Source organism: Ammospiza nelsoni, chromosome 8 (genome assembly GCF_027579445.1).
Source record: "Ammospiza nelsoni isolate bAmmNel1 chromosome 8, bAmmNel1.pri, whole genome shotgun sequence".
Taxonomy (NCBI): domain Eukaryota; kingdom Metazoa; phylum Chordata; class Aves; order Passeriformes; family Passerellidae; genus Ammospiza; species Ammospiza nelsoni.
Genome location: NC_080640.1, coordinates 8,304,305 through 8,321,239, shown reverse-complemented (window position 1 = coordinate 8,321,239; position 16,935 = coordinate 8,304,305). Strand labels below are relative to the sequence as shown.

General features: G+C 39.7%; 1 protein-coding gene across 2 annotated transcripts in view; it reads right to left on the bottom strand.

Annotated features, from left to right (window-relative positions):
• Positions 1-1,320: 1,320 nt before the first annotated feature.
• Positions 1,321-16,935, bottom strand: part of CCDC186 (coiled-coil domain containing 186) — a 34,581-nt gene continuing 18,966 nt past the window's right edge. For both annotated transcript variants that reach the window (XM_059476790.1, XM_059476791.1), the window contains exons 5-16: positions 16,599-16,811; positions 15,662-15,781; positions 14,997-15,101; positions 14,554-14,652; positions 13,712-13,798; positions 12,806-12,948; positions 10,188-10,443; positions 9,408-9,597; positions 8,324-8,404; positions 7,102-7,312; positions 5,867-6,086; positions 1,321-5,186 (exon numbers count right to left, since the gene is read on the bottom strand). In XM_059476790.1, the coding sequence (XP_059332773.1) occupies positions 5,103-5,186; positions 5,867-6,086; positions 7,102-7,312; positions 8,324-8,404; positions 9,408-9,597; positions 10,188-10,443; positions 12,806-12,948; positions 13,712-13,798; positions 14,554-14,652; positions 14,997-15,101; positions 15,662-15,781; positions 16,599-16,811 (1,809 nt within the window). In that variant the 3' untranslated portion in view covers positions 1,321-5,102. The remainder of the gene's footprint in view (positions 5,187-5,866; positions 6,087-7,101; positions 7,313-8,323; positions 8,405-9,407; positions 9,598-10,187; positions 10,444-12,805; positions 12,949-13,711; positions 13,799-14,553; positions 14,653-14,996; positions 15,102-15,661; positions 15,782-16,598; positions 16,812-16,935) is intronic.

Below are 16,935 nucleotides of genomic sequence, written 5' to 3'. Positions count from 1 at the left end.
AATTTCGTAGCATTTCAATTTTCAAGCATAGGGTCATGCAGGTAAATGTAACCAGAAAAATCACTAGGAGCCCTTGGCCAGGTCCTGGGAAGCTTGAGGCTCTTTGCCATTAAATTTCAGCAAAATATAGGACAGCCCCCTCTCTTTCATTTAAGGTACTCTGGGAGATACTAGAATAAACTCCATAAATTATCACCTTCACGGTATTCTTTTTTCCTTTTTCTGGCTCCCTGCAAGGGCAGGACAACCCATATCAATCTCATTCCCAGGTTTTTAATAGAAGCACTGCCAGCAACCAGACACGACCACTTACTATTTTTATTTAAAAATACTCTCATGGCTAAAAAACTGAAAAAAAAAAACCCCAGACCTAAAAAAACCTAAAAATCAACTCTGTTAGATCTCTACAAGAGAATAAATAAATCAGAGGAGCAAATGTGAAGCTGCAGCCAAGGAACCAGTCCTGGCTGCTGGGATTGTGGGATTCCCAAAATTCAGGTTATGGAAGGGGAAAGCACCGAGGGCACTGGCAGGGACTGCAGCACATCTGTCGCCTGTCCCGCGCCATTGCCAAGGGATGAACACCGTGCGAGAGGTGTTTTCCCTGGCTCGGCTGCTCCTCACCGGCAGCACCGGAGAAGAGGCACTGCCACCTCCTGTTTAGCGGGTGCAATCGGCACGCAGGGCTCGGGCAGAACTGCAGCACTGCTCGCATTTCCTGGGCACAGTCAGACCCACCCGAGGGCAACAAGAAGGGCTTTGGTGTAAGATTTTTAGAAAGTTGGGAAAGCAGGTCTTAGAAATAGAAAGAACCGAGAACTCAGAACTAGAAGCAGCTGCAAAGTCTGAAAGCAGAAAAAGTTACCATAGTATAGTAAGAACAGGAAACAACAGCTTGAGTTTTAGGCTTAGCTAAGATAGACCTTAAGACTGCAGAAAAATATGCTTAGTAAGATAGTAGAATGTTTTAGCTTACTTAATTAAGCTTACTTCATTACTTAATAATGAAGTATTGTATGTTGTTAATAGAAAGAAGACAAGTAAGCACTGTGTGAAGCAGGTGTACCTGTACTTTTAGTAATTGGCTAGAACAACTATCTGTAAGCTTTAGCAATGGTCAGAAAGTTTTTAAAATGCTCCATAACAAAGAAATCTTCAGCTGTTGCTGGTTGTACATGAGCTTTTGCCATCTTTCTGTTGTCTCAACTATGTAATGAGGCTGATGCTGCAATAAAAGCTCACGTAACATATCCCAGCAGTCCCATTCTGTTAGTAAGAAGACCTCCAAACACCATAGTGGGACAAATCAGACCCAAAGTAGGCTTTCATACATTTGTATGTTTATTATTTCAAAGTACAGTATATACATAAGGTATAGCAATACCTTTGAAAACTTTATACAGAAACAGGTATCTACAAAATGAAATCAACAAGACATTCTGTGTACAGGACTTACACACATAGATTGGAAGAATCAATAGTTTCAGTTAAAACACGAAAATGGGAAGGAAACACCCATCCATCTGGAAAAGCTCTAAATACCACCCAGCTCCCTCTGCAACACAGGCACCTGTCCCTGGACAGGTGAGACAGGAAACACCTGAATCCTTGTGCCACCTACTGCTGGCACAGGAAGGGTGAAGGCCCCTTGGACAGGTGTTGCCCTCTGGACCCCTCCCTAGATTCAGGTCTCTGCAGAATGTGGACACTCAGGTTTTACACTTGATGCACTGGAAGCCAGACATGCTGTCTTTAAATTTTTCTATTTTTAGTTATGAACCAAAATGTTGCAATTAAAAATATTTTAAGAGAGATACTACAGGTGTTGCCAGCAACAAATGAAGATAATGAGAAAATGTTCAAGGAAGAAATCAATATCCAGTTTTCTGGACATTATAATTTAAAATATTGCACAAGTCTGTATGGCAACAAGCCAGTGATTTCTGTAGCACAAAATTGTATTCTTCAGGTCAGAGGGTCTGGCTTCTGGCAATGACAGTGCTGGATTTTACAGAAGGTGGAAAAGCATAGGCAGCTTTCTTGTAGGGCCTCTAACAACATCTGTTTGTGCGATGTTTGAATGAAAAGAGCACCCTGAGTATTTAAGAAACAGATGTTTAAGCTTGTAATACAACCAGCCACAAGCTTGGAATTTTCAAAAGCAGCCTGTGGCAATTCCACGTCTAATGGGCACTGAATTTCAGTGACAGGCATGTAGCTACATGCTCCAGGCTGCCTTCATGATTAGTTTATCAATTCACCAGTTTGTCTCTAAAATTCAGTTTATCTGAGGACAGTTTTCAGTTTCAGGTCCATAGTACAGTTTCCAAAACAAGGATAAGTGGGATGAGATGGCTACACAAGGCTCACACCCACCCCTGCACCAGCTGGTGCTCACCTGTGAGAGCCACCCCACAGAAACACCTTTCCACACAAAGTGTGCTCAGTGCTGCACCAGCAGCATCACACTCCTGACAAGCCACCCCATGGCAACAGGGCCAGCAACATTTCACGGCTGATACATCACTGCCTCTCAAAAAGGAGGAACATCCCTGTGCCAAGTTGCTGGCTGACCCCATCAGGCACTCTTCACAAGTGACTGGAGAGTCACCTGCCAATGTGCAAGCCAGAATGACTTTTCCATGTCTAACAGATATGTTTAAAATAACACCTGTGGATGAAGCTTTGGTCCATGAAAACACCGTGCACAAAAAACAACGTGGTATTTTGGCTGCTTTGTGTGTCTCCATAACCAAGGGAAAAAAAAAGTCTGAGAAATTATTAGTGCTACAAAGAGCCAGCAGCATTTCAGCAGGGCAGGAGGACAGCTAACTAGGTTTCTCAACTTAAAAGGAGAACAACCATGCCAAAAAGAAAAGAGAATTTCCACAAAGCCATTGCACTGATTCCATCTGCACCACACCCCTCCTTCATTCACACTGTACACCTGGAGAACATACAATAAAAGATTACAATATTAACATGGTACTGAAATACTGGAATCATTCAGCTCAATGCTTGAAAACATCCAGAGATCTGGTACATTAAAGCATGAAAACACAAACATACAAGAGCTAAGCTATGTTTTAGCATGCAAATTGTTCTAAAGTACTTTCTCTCAGCAGAAGGTCCAAGCTCAGTCATGAACAACTGTCTGTTTGCTTCCTGGAAGCTGTGACAAATCTGTTTCAGCACAGCCAGGTATTTGCCTCTTCACATCACTTAAACAACAGTAAAACAGAAGTAGTCCCATGACTGGACTGGCCCAAATTTCCTAACATTTCAGATAATCATTGCTCTCAGGAATTAGAAAAATAGATGTATAAAAACCCACCCAGATTAAAGGCTTGCAGTTTCTATATAATACTTGCTCAGGTTTTAAACTATATTTGCTCCCATTCTCCCTTTCCAAAGGAATATTTAATCCTTTGACACTGAGGGGACCTGCCATCCCAGACTCTTGAAGCTCTCTGGACCACAAACCAGGTCTTGATCCCACAAGGATTTTCAGAGATGCCTATCTTTAACAAGGAAGTCCCACTGTCTTCAACCAAACTATTCAAATCAAATTGGGCTTTTTGCTCAATTTGTTTTATTACAAAGCTCAGGCAACTTAGTGGCATGTGGAAATGGAGTTCACATCCCTAAGTCACCCAGATGTCTGATCAATTATCCTCCTCTGTGCTGCCAAATTCAGGTCCCTCATTTGGTGTACGATGCAAACAGTATCTGCAGAATCAGACAGATTCTCCCCACAACCCCTTTTTGATTAAAGTAGCTAAAGCTTTGCTATTGTAAATGTACATTGACTCTTCTCATGGCAATAGGAAGTTCAAGTATGTAATAAAAACCTGAAGTATGTATTTACAGGGTGATCTGATCAATTGATTTTGGTCAAAAGGTGACAGATACAGAAACTGTGCATTTACTGCTGGAATAAAGATATTTCAGATCCTGTGTATTACTTATCCTGGAATTAAAATGTGAACATGATGTTGTGACTAACCCAAATCTTGTCACCTTGATACTCTTCCTCCATCACCATCTCAGCCACTGAAGGATTAAGTAACAGTTTTCAGTGATTTTCACCAACTTCTTCACAACAGTAAAATCAAGCAGTTGCACAGATTTCTGTGCCACTTTCACAGTCCAACTATTAAAATCCCATTTAGATCTACTTCTTACCATTATTGTCACTAGTTGGTCTAGCCACAGCTAATGAGAAAATTTATTGGCTTCCATTTGTCTTTGAAAGCAGATGCAATCACCATGTCTACATGTACTCACATAGATTTACAATGGGCAGCTGAAACTCCTAAATGCTCTAAGTTATGCAGAAGCCCAGAGAACTTTATTAACCAATTATCTGATATCAGACTTCTTTTGATCCGTATGTCTAAGGATCAAGGGTTTACAAAATTTGCTGAACTGACATTGGTTTCAATTACATGAACTCAAAAACTGAATCAGAACACTTTCTAATTCCTTAGTTTTACTGTTGTTTCACTCCTCTGTAATAAAGAAATTGAGCAGCTGAATGTTAATCTAAAGCAGAAAATATGCAATATCATGGTCACCACTTAAAATCCAAGATTTTGTTACAAAGCATTCTTCCATGCATATGTCAAAAATGCTTAATCAACCCAAAGATCAGAAATAATATGCAAGAAAGGAAATAAATGTCTTAAAGCCCTTAAAGCTCAGTAACACTGGATATGTTCAATAGCAACTAAGACATAATTGGCTTTATTTTTTTTTCAAGCTCCATCATTAAGAGACTGATTAATTACACAGTGCAGAAATTAAAATCTCATGGCAACTCACTCCAAACAGTCTGCACTGCAAAGCATCAGTATTTGAAACAGAAGTTTCAGATAAACGTAGTGTGCAGTGAATTTCAGCAGCGCCTCAGGCTGGTCCTGGGTAGCCAGAACCACACAGATGCCAAACCCTGTTGATCTCTCACATGAGTGAGCCTGTGTGGCCAAAGGCTTCTTCTGCTAAAACCCAGATGCTTGTGCTGGCAGGCAGAATGTAAAACAGTGGTCTGTAGCACCTGCCTTTTCTGCATCTTCAGGTTGGTTAGTCCCCAGAAGTTTTAGTTATGTCTGCTTTATTCTCTGTTCCAGTTCATGCTTGTGTTTAATAAGCCGTTCTATTTCTGTTCCTAGAGTCTGCAGGTTCTCCTTTGGGGGGGAGGAAATGGTAAGGTAAGTTACACAAGGAAATGAGTCCATCAGCACAAATGCACTAATAAGTCAAAATTACAGCTTATGTCAGCAGGTTGATACTTTCAAGTATCCAGAACAAATGCAAATGATTAGAGTCAGAAAAAAACAAACTCATTTCAGTAAGAAACTCAAAGCTATTGGCAAGTCCTCTTTTGCAGTTACCAGTATTCTACAGGATGTCTAGAAGGTAGAATGTTAGTTCCCCTAGCATTCAAGGGGAATGATGATTACAGGAAGAGATCTCCAGCTTGTGCAGAGCCCTGCAGCCCAGCTGGCAGCCTGCACTCCATTTTCCAGCCTGCCACCTCTCCCTGGCAGCAGATGTGCTGTCTCAAGAGCAGAGGCTGTGCTCCTGCCCCACCTGCCCAGGGGAGAGCATAGAGAGACCCTGCCCTGCTGAAGGCACAGGCACTCCAGAACTTATTTCAAGCAGCAGCTCATTAGTGCAGCATACTCTGAGGGTCCTACACTGGAGGTACATGGCCTCATGTCACATAACTCCCTGCCTAACCCCAATGCTTACCAGTGGCACCAAATCACAATGAGCTGACTTCTCGTTGTCAGCCTTTAACAGCATGCAGTGAAGGGAGCACCTGAGAACCACAGGAATGTGCAGAACTGGCACAGCTACTCACTTTCAATGTAATATTCTTCAGTAATGTATCTTCTAACACAGCCTGAAGCTTCCTGTTTATCTCTAAGGAGAGTTCCAAGGTGAGCCCACTGTCTGCAGGGTGAGATGTGTACAGAGATGCCATGATCCCCCCACGCCTGCTCAAGTGAACTTTGTTGAAGTCAGAGGCCTCTGATGAAAGTGTTCCGGCTTCTTCCCGCAAGATGTAACTCTGAATAATTCTGGAGTGAAAAATAAACCAACAACATCACAGCATTACAAGGCAGAGAAGAGTCAGATGCTGCAGTAACTTCAGATTCCTGCCATGAGTAATTTTGTTTTCAGGCAGTACTATATTACCAAAAAAGCAGTAAAAAATTACTCACCCAATTTCTATGTCAGAGGAAAACCTGAGATACCAACACTGATACAGGAAATGCTGGTAAGCCAAGAAAATACAATGTGCAGGGTTTACTTATTTAAAAGTATTTTGAAAAGCTATTGAGACAAGAAAGGTAATTTAAAAAGTCTGTTTTTCTTTGCTGAAGGACTCCAGACATGAAATCTTAAGCTTTCTACACATGAGAAAGAAAAAAATACAAAGCCATTTCTCAGGAGTCTTCCCAAGCTGTAATCATGTTCTGTGAGATGTATGGACTCATTAAGCAAGAGCTGTTCCTAAAAGGCAACTGCACCTTCCACAAGCAGCTTTATGCCAGCATTTCTTACCCTCCTAACTGAAGCTCCAGACATTATCCTGTAAGATGAGATTTTCACTGAAGTGGAATCTTGTCTCTCACATTAACCACTGACCAGCTTTGGCTCAGATACATCATTTGTTTGATGTGTATACCAGAGTACCATCTGGAATAATGTAGATTCTCCTTCCAAAACGAACACAATCAGCACCCTTTTAAGCACATGAGGAGAATGGACTCTTCTGTTAGCCAGTGGCAGCAGTCCACCACAAATCAGCCACCTGCTGACCATTTTGCTACCAAAAACCTACTTGTGCCAGTTTATTCCTACTGAAAAAAAATCAGTAATAGTACTAATTGCCAAAAACTCGGCAATTACTATAACTGCTGGGAAAAGAGAAGGAAAAAAATCCCACAAAACTAATTCCATCTTCAAAATCTACTGTCACTGCAATATTTTTACTGTTTTAAACATTTTCACTATGACAATTAGTTTTCTTACTTGTCTAGTGCAACAGCTCAACACTGAAAACCTGTATGAACAGAACACAGAACATACTTGGTTTTTTTCCTGATTTCCTCCACCAGCTGTTTGATGTGATCCTCCATAAACTCCATCTTCTCATTTTTTCGAGCATGTGCCTTCTGCAGCCTTAATATTCTTTCCACCAGGACAGCCTTGTCCACCTCTGGGAAGCTGTCCACAGCCACTGCAGAGCCAGTGTTCTCGGGGGAGCGATCCTCGGTGCTGCTGCGCGCGTTCAGGGACCCTGCCAACAGCACAGTGTTTGTAAAAACCCCTCTGGAGCTCACACCAGGTGAAGTGCCCCCAGCAGAGCAGTGCTGCCAGGAGCTGAGGATACCTTCCCCAGGATGCCAGTTTCCCTTTATGGTAGTGGGGTTTTCTCTAAAGGATCCTTGCAGTGTTTAAATGAGACAGGCTGGGACAGCGGTGCAGTCCCCTCCTGTGGGTGCACTGCCTCTGGTCTAAGTGCACTCCCTTCAGGAATGCTTATTCCCACTTAAACACCTTCATGCCCATTTACTTTGCACAAGACTAAGCTGATTTTAAATGCTGGTTTTGGAGTAAACTAAAATTACAATATTATGAAAACTGTACAGACTCACAAAGCCCTACACATGCAGCACTGATCACTTTGAGCTCACAGTATTTACTTTCTGCTGCTCTTTCTAAGCATTTGTCTCTCTCACACAGTGAGATTACAGACATCTGGACAGAACTAACCCAACTTAAAACCTAAAGGTATCAAGGAAGGAAACTGCTGTTTTCAGTGCTAAAAATCACTCCTTTACTTGTACTGGATAGAAAGTAATGAATATTACATAAACCCACTGATGTCTCTAATGATGCTAATTGATTTCTCATTTACACAGTCACAACTGTCAATAGGGCAATTAAACAACGTTGGAAGCCACTGCTCATTTTTATTTTGCTTCTGGCAGCATGTACAAGGAGCATGTATAAGCTGGAGTCCTCTTGAGCTTCCCTCCAAACATAAAAGCCATGAAATAAAAAAGGCAGGTATTTAAAAAGAACCAAAATATATAAACATCATAAACATTACACTTTAACCTCATAATAAGCACCTACAACTGCAGTCAGTCAAGTGCATTTTGCTGCTTAGAGGCTATTTTGTCAGTTTTAATGGGAGGCTGCCCACACACTGCATATGCACAAACCACATAAAGAGCAAGCACACTGTGAGCAACCTTGTTAAGACTGAAGGGTTGTTTGGCAGCCCTGCCATGTGCTCCATTACCTGATGAACTGGAACGGCTTCCCATGCTGCTGACTTCCTTGTCATAATTACCATTTTCCATCTGATCCAATTTCCTCCGTGCTAAAAGTATTAACAAAATGATGATTAGCAATAGTAGACTAAGAACTAAAAATTACAGTTTTACCCAACATATAGAACCTGTAATCATCTCTGACCTGCACTAATTTAACATGATGTGACAACTGAAAGCCAATGGTAGCAACTAAAAGTAAAACCCAAGCAGCACCTGGAGGTAACACCCACCACGATCCCTACACACTGCTGTTTGCCAGTTGAAGGGGTAATGTCATATACAGGATTAACTGGGACCATTAAGACTTCAATTTGATTTTACTTCTGATTAGTTCTGCCATGTAAATCACTACTGATGTCAGCAACTCTGTTCCAGCATCGCCTAACTGTGGCACTACAGCAGTACTTGTGCCAGAAGCACCACTCACTCAGTAGGGATCAAGAGGGAAAGCACACAGCTGTTCTTATATGCACAAAAAGGGACCTGGAACTTGTCTTGCAAAGTGCCAATAAGGATCTCTTCTTTCAAACACATCTGATTATCTTCAAATCTATTTTCTACTAATACATTGTGGGGTATTTGATGACTTCTATTTGTAGACAAAATTAGTCATCAGTCTCTCCATATCCACCTTTAAAAACTGAAGTGTTCTGTTAAAAAAATAACCAGCAATTCCTAATACAGTCAGCAACTAGGAGGCTTCTGGCGGCTTCTTAATAAACTCCTACACAGACTAGGATCCATATATACCTATGGTGACATTTCAGCAGTCAGATATATCATAACAAAGACTAAGCTCTTTTGAAATAAGTATTTCCTTTTATGTCTAAGCCCACTTCAAAAATTACATTTTAGATTGAAAATTAACTCAAAGGCCTGAAACTACAGTTTGCACAAGGTCTAACTTGCTCACTGTCATTGTCTCCAGGGACAGGGAGAGGTTGAAGGGTGACACTCAAGCAGTGAGCACACACAGACAGGACCTGAATCTCTAGCAGACACTAAGGGGGTCACAGACAGGGCTGTCTCATAAATGAAAATAATCCCCACCTAGCTGAAGTTGTTTTGTGAGGTCCTTCAGGTTGGCTGCGTGCTTGCGCTTCTGGGTAGCCAGGTCATCCTTCAGCTCATCCACACGGGTCTTCAGGGCTGACACTTCCTCCTGCTCTGAGGCCAGCTGACCCTGCAGGGCCTCAACCTCTGACTTCCTCTGATTCTCCTCCTTCTGTAACTTGATGGCCTGAAATTGGGATTTGATTTTCAGTCATACACAAAAAAATCCTATCCTAACCACAGTGCATGCTCAACATCTCTAACTGCACTTTTCACCTGGGAATCATTCACACTTTACATTTATTATTTAGGCTGAACACTAGCATTTCACATGAATAGTAAGATTCCTCATCTACCTCCAGAACTTCTACATGATACAGTACAAAGTCACATTACCTTCCATGACACACTAAGTTTAATAAAAATTACATTTATCTCATAGTACAAACAGGACCTGAGGAACAATTTACAGTAACAAATTTCACAGGTAAATTAGAACCTTATGTCTGTTTCACTTCATCTGGAAGTGAACAACTCTCTGCTCCCAAAAAAAACAGAAAGAAAAACACAGTGACACCCCCTCATTCCAGTGCAGTGTGCCTTAAAATTTCTTTCAGCCTGGGAACATGAGGTGTTCAAATCCCACTGCTACTAATGGCAAACTCAAGGAGAAAATGCAGTCAGGTAAATGGAGATACAAGGGGGCATTTATGTGCTACATCCTTATCTGCATCAGACATCTTACTGGAGCAAAAACAAAAAGCCTACTGTACTCACCAGATCATCTCTAGTCTGTTGAACACACTCCAGCTGATTCTGCAGCTCTCTTTCACTATAAGAAAGCTTATCCAACTGGCTCTGTAAGGAATTGTTTTCAGACTGAAGCTGTGCATTCTTACTGGTTAATTTCTCAGTGAACATCAATAACTCAGATTCTCTTTTCCGACTACCTTCAATGTCCTTCTGAAGATCAGCAACCAGAGAATTGAAACCATCTATTTCTTCCTTTAAAGCATTGATTTCTTGTTCATCTCTGTCAAAACAATTGTATCACATTAGGGATAACCTGAGCTTAAAGATACGAAGTTTACTGCAATAAAAGCATTCAGGTCAAGTCCAAATAAGGTAGGGGAACAAGTAATGACCCTGGGGTAGGTGTTAGTCACTGGATCATTCTAAATGTCAAGGGAGTTTTCACTTTGTTTCACAACACCTGCAGTGCTGAAATGACAGATTGCTGCAGCCCACAGAGGACACTCAGGCATTAGCTCCTCAAGGAAGGCCAGCTCTCCATTTTCAGCTTCTCCATATGACCTTCAGATCAGGGCACAGACAAAACCCTCAAAACCAGACATAGCGGGTGAGAGGAAGGTTTGCAAACCCAACAAAGTGGCCAATCTGTAAGAGGCCTTCTCTTTAGGAAACAGGGAAATAATGCAGTTTGAATTTCTCTAGGACAGCAGTATGGTCATTCCTGACATGTCCTTATCCAAGCCCTGCAGCTCTTAATCAAAGGGCCTGTCTTACTCCTCTACTCCTTCCCCCCAAAAACAAGTTCTTCCCTCTACAGAACAAATTTTTGTTTCTACTGAAAGACTCTCACATCCAATCAGAGTAAAAAATGCTGCATCTTCAGTTATCATCAACATTCTACCATTCTACAGAAAATGTTTGAAATTAATTCCAAAATTTAATAGCTGTTAAAAATGTTACAGACTAAAAACCTCCCTCTTATTTGCTCTTGCAATATTAGTTCATTAATTCTTCCATCACTGAATTTAATACACCTTTTCTAAAGCTTTACTTTCTAACATCAGCAGAAAAAAACCTCACCTTTCTCACAGGGAGTGTGTATATTCAAATTTAAAACTAAAATTAAAATTACACAAAGCAAGAGCACACATATCATTTAATTTCCTGGCAGACAGTGTAATTATGAGGAGGATCAATTCACTTTAAATCAACAATCCTGTACTGTGCTTCTCCAACAAGAGCTGAGACCCAGTTATTTGTGCTGCAAAGTATCTCACCTGTAGCTCCCATTTAAAAACCTGTGCCACAAGGTTGCATGTATGCCTGTATTTTACATTTTCAAATATGTTGTTTCATCACGACAGGAGAAATCTCTGCCTAGCAGTCAGGGTTGGATCAGACAAAATTAAAGGTTTAGACCATTCTAAAAGAGATGTCTAGATTATCCTTAAATTTTGCAGATGAAGGAGACCAGGGAACACTGGAGGTGAAGTTCTTCCCAGCATTCAACCTAAAATCATATTCTACAGCCTTTATACATTCCAGGATGTCTGCACTGAAATTGAAATAAAAGACAACATGAAATTTAATGTAGGGATAATAAATGTTGTATGGGAAGGATACTGAAGAAAAAAAACCCAAATTGAATAGGAATGAGAGACGTATTTAAGCATGTCTCAATTACTTAGAGGAAAAGATAAGTGGAAACACACATTTGTAGTTTCACACTTTGATCACAGTCACTTTAATTAATTTGGCAAGATTCCAGGTGAAAAATAACTGTTACTGATCCCAGTGCAGGCTCCACTGGTTTCCAGCACAGAGCTGTTTCCCTGGAAAGGCTGAGGACACCATGACAATACAGGTGACAGACACACAGCACATGGAAAGTGGCTGATTTGCTAAGCCATGAGGAAGGCCTCTAATTATGGAAATACTTTATACTGATAAATAAAAACTGTTTAGCAGAACGAGAGGGACAGACACAGGGGTGGCTCTGCCTATCTGACATTTATCTATCTCCATTTATGCAGCACCAGTGGAACCAGCAGAGTGGCCAGCATCTACATATCCCAGTCCATGTGCACCCCACAGACACAGGACTATGCTCAAACACTCCTGAATTGTACATGAGCCCAGCCCTCCCCTGACATTATTCCTCTCACATTCTTAAATAAGTGAACTTCAACACAGCAGAATGAATTGCAGCACATTAGAAAGACAAATGCCTCACACTGTCTGAATACAGCATCTCTCAAATAAGTAAATTCTTTCCATTAAATACTTCCATTCATCCATCACAATTTTAAAGCAATTTATCTTTCCATTTTAATTGCTCCCCTCCATCTTCCAATAAAATAAGCACTGAGCAGAGACCTAGAAGACAATTTCCTGTAGAGTATGTTGGAAATCAGGCACTTGTTATTCTAACAATGAGAGATGCTAAATTAGATTTATCAATCTCAATCCCCTTGGTTTGTAAGAGGCCACCAAGGTTATCTTCAATATTAGCAGCACTGATTTAAATAAAGACAGGCATTCTTCAAATTACAATTAATTTAAAGCATCAATAACTTCAATAAAACAAACCCTTCCACATCTCAGAAAATCTTTAAATCATTACTCATAATGCACAGCTGTACCTCTGATGCTGATCCTGCAGTTGATCTACAGTTTTGACTCTGTCCAGCAAATTCTGAATTTCACTTTTCTGTCTATTTATTATTTCTTTATACTTGGATAACTCATCTTCTGTTCTTAAGCGCTCATCCTCTAGACACTTTACCTAAATGGAAAAACAAAAAATAAATAAAACCAGAAACTATTTAATTTCACAAACTTCAGAGCGAAATTATTCTGATCACATATCTAGACTGTAGTACAAAGTTCATGTGTTAATTTTTTGGTGGTTCCAAGTAACTTAGACCAATATCCCAAAGTACTTCAGATCAAATAGAGTCAGAAAAGCAAACAAAATTAAATTCAACAAGCATGATTAACATTAGTTTTGCCCAAAGGCTCAAACTTATCAGCCTAATGGTTCAGGGTCCACAGATATGACATTTCCCCATTTACCAAGGCAACCATTTATTCTGTCTCCCTCCCTTTTTCCACATCCTATTGAGCTGCTCTGGAGGGACTGGCATGCTATTCTATAGACTGTCCATAAGTTAGGGACAGCATTACCTCCTTACCAGAGGTAAAAACTTATGTCACAGGTAGGAGAAGCTTACAAGTATTTTATTTAAACTAAATTTAGAAGATTTAAAATATTTGCAGGATTACAAATCTAAAATGTTTCTCAACTTTTCAGCCAAATGAGGCATACATGATGAACTGTTGAGTTACAGATCAGCTCCTACTTTCTAAAAAAGGCTATGCAAAGTCAACAATAAGAGATCCTTTCTAGTCTCACATGCCAGCCAATCTCTACTCACACTGTTTATTCCTGAAGAAGTAAACATACAATTAGAAGTGGAATGTATTTTGTTCCAAAAGCCCAGCACTGTGCTTTCAGCCCCACCCCAATCCAACTCAGCACACTTTACCTTTGTTCTGAGCGTTCGAAGCTCATCCATGCCTTCCTTAAATGTTCTCTTCAAGTCTTCCACTTCTTTTATTTTTGCATGATGCACCTTTTTAGAAGGTAAAAAGCTCATTAAGATAACTAAATGTACAGTGGCACCTAAAAAAAAAAAAAAAAAAAAAAAACTAGGCCAATACAGGCCATCACAACAGCTGAGAAGGCTTGAGGCAGAAAAGGTACCCCAAAGGCTGGGTTTACTTCTTCAGAATGGAAAGCAAAACCTCAAAGCTTCTTTATTCTCAGGAAACTGAGAAGAAAAGTGAGACTGCACACTCTGGCTTTAGGTACACAAATCCATGGCACAACAGGCCCTAAGAAATTCTGAGCAAACTGGCTCTTGGTCACCTCTGAAGAGGGCACGTGCACAGATGAGCTGTGAGCACACACATCATTAGAGAGTTTCACTTTGGGGCTAGCAAATCTCTACAAAAAACAGAGGCTGGTCCTTGTCTCTTCTTGGCATACATCTTGGCAAAATACTGGTCAGGGAAAGGCCTGATTCAACTGAATTTGTGCTTTTAATTACAGCAACGTTCATGTTTATAAATGAAAGAGAAGTTATTTCACCTTCACTATATCTTATTTTCCCCCTAACTTTGTTCATAAAAACTGAATCCAACCTGAAGATATCCTCCAAAAAAGCAATGCTGGAGGGCAGACACCTGGGATTTAGTATCAGACCACCAAAAAAGGCAAAACCCAAAGAACGTGGCATAACTGTAAGCAGCTTAAAATAAGATTCTCAAAATTATAATTTCATGGAATTCTTAACCAGAAAGTGGACTCCACACAACACATACTTACTTCCAGGTTATCAGACTTCTCCTGAATTTGTTTCTCTAGTTCTCCTTTAGTTACTCGGAATTTTGCATCCAATTCATTTGTTCTGATTTCTTCTGACTCCTAAAGGGATTGAAGAAATGTAAGTAGAGTTTTAGAGTTCTACGTTTCCCTTTCTATTCTATGAGTGCACAGGCAGCTTTTCACTTCACTGAGTCTTTCCTCTAAGTGCACCTCTGATAATCCTGACCATGCCAAGAAAGACCCCCACACTGCATGCCAATCAAGATAAACATTTTCACTTTTATTTAACAAGTTTTCAGTAAAGTAAAAAGCCCATCCCTATTCATCTCAGCTTTGGAGCTTGCACAGGATAATTCTTTCCTGCTACAGCTTAAGCTAAAAAGAAATGAAAAGAAGACTCAGGCACTAAACAATAATTTGACCTCTTGAGAAAATGTGCTTACTTGATAGGATTTTATCATTTCTTGACAGTTTTTCCTTATCTGATCTCCTTCTTCTTTTGCTTCAGTTAATTTTGTCATTGCATCTTTGAGGCGTTCTTTGGTTTCCTACAAAAACAGTAATTAAAAGAACAGGTTAAACCTAGTAAAGTCCATTTACTTCATCTGAGAAGCACATTACTCATAACAAAACTGCCCTTTCAGTCTGAAAAGAATTAAAAAAACAAGAAGTCCAACACTATTTTTCCCCTTGCTTCCATTCAGCTGTTAATTTATGTAATTCCATTTCACCCAACACTGAAGGCACAATAAAAGGAACTCTTGTTTATGTGCCATGCACATTTTCAGACAGCAGATTTAACTCTATCACTTAAAAACTAAGATAACAGTTATTTCAAATAAATAACCCACTCCCAAAACAAACTTAACAACAAATTAGAATTTGATGACTAAATTAAAGAGAATGCCCCAGTACATCCTCCTTTCACATTCTTTCAACATTTCCATTTCAGTATCATTATTTGAGAACACTATTCTGACTTTTGCTGCAGGTATTTAAATTAAACAGGAACACCACATTAGGAACAGTACATAAAAAGTAAATACTGTAACAAGTACATTACTCTGACTATATTTTCATGTAATGGTATCAGCATCACTTTACCCACCTTGTGTGAATCCATTTCTGTTTTCAATTTGTTCTGAGCCCATTTTACTTTGATAACATGAGAATTGATTTCTTCTTTCAATTTCTCTATTTCTCTGTTGAGTCGAGTGGCTTCACCGTCCTGAGAAAATTTCATAGGTTTTTTATAAAATTAAATGATCTAGTGTTTCTAGAATAAAACTCCAGTTATCAAGTTGTTTGTTTTTTCTTATTGTCTGGGTTTTGCAAAACCATGCACATATTTCAGAATGCCTAATAATGCTTAAATCCAGTGGGGAAAAAAAACCCCGTTAGTGTTGTGGTTAGAACAGCAAGGTTGCATTACTGTTAGCATATGTTAATATCATATATCTGAAAAGACAAAGCACCAGAGAGGAAATTTATGTTTCAGAAGTGTAGTTTCTAGTCATTTATTAATTTTTGAATCTTCCACATGAAACAGAATTGAAAAAACAGCTTTGAAGGAGTACCAAAAGACTTGAACCATTTAATAATAATCTTACTGCTTTCTAAAAATGAGTGGCAAAATTTTGCATGAAGAATTCTATTGCTTTATTATCAATTTTTAGTAGTAAAAAAAGGGAATACAGAGTGAAAACATAGAAAAAACAACAAAAAAAGACTGCAGTAGTTTAATGCCACTGCAGCCTTTATCTAGACAACTGAAACAAGCTGTCTTCTCAAATTTGTTAAAAAAAAACAAAAAAAATCTTATGTTTCACAAATTAATATTCAGGGAAATATTAAAAGGAACTTCAAAAAGATTGCAATGAGAACTGAGTAACTTTTCCCCCTTTCCTTGGAAGGAAGACATTTTCACAGCTGTGCAGCAGAAAATAAATGAGAACAGGTTTCTTTTACCAAGTACAACAGCAAACAAGTGATCAGGTTGTTGTGACAGTGCTTTTAATCAAGTCACACAGCAGTCCTTGGAGTACCTTTGTTTCATAGAGCTGGTGCAATCTTCCTTTTTCCTGAGAAAGTTGTTTGATTTTATTTGTAAGCTTTTCTATCTCTTTGTTTGCGTCTCTCAGCCTCCTCTCCAGGCCCTCCTTTTCCTTTCGGAGGTCAAGCGACTCCTTCTCCCCGCGGACGTATTTCATCACCATCGTCTCCTTCTCGTGCCGAGCTTCCTCACACTTCTTGTTTGCCTTGAAAAACACCAAACACAAGGAATCAGACCTTGCATTTCAGAATTAACCAGGTACTTTTAGTATTGCAGTAGAGTAACATAACAAGGCAGGACTCAAAAGCTCCAGTTTGACAAACATTCAA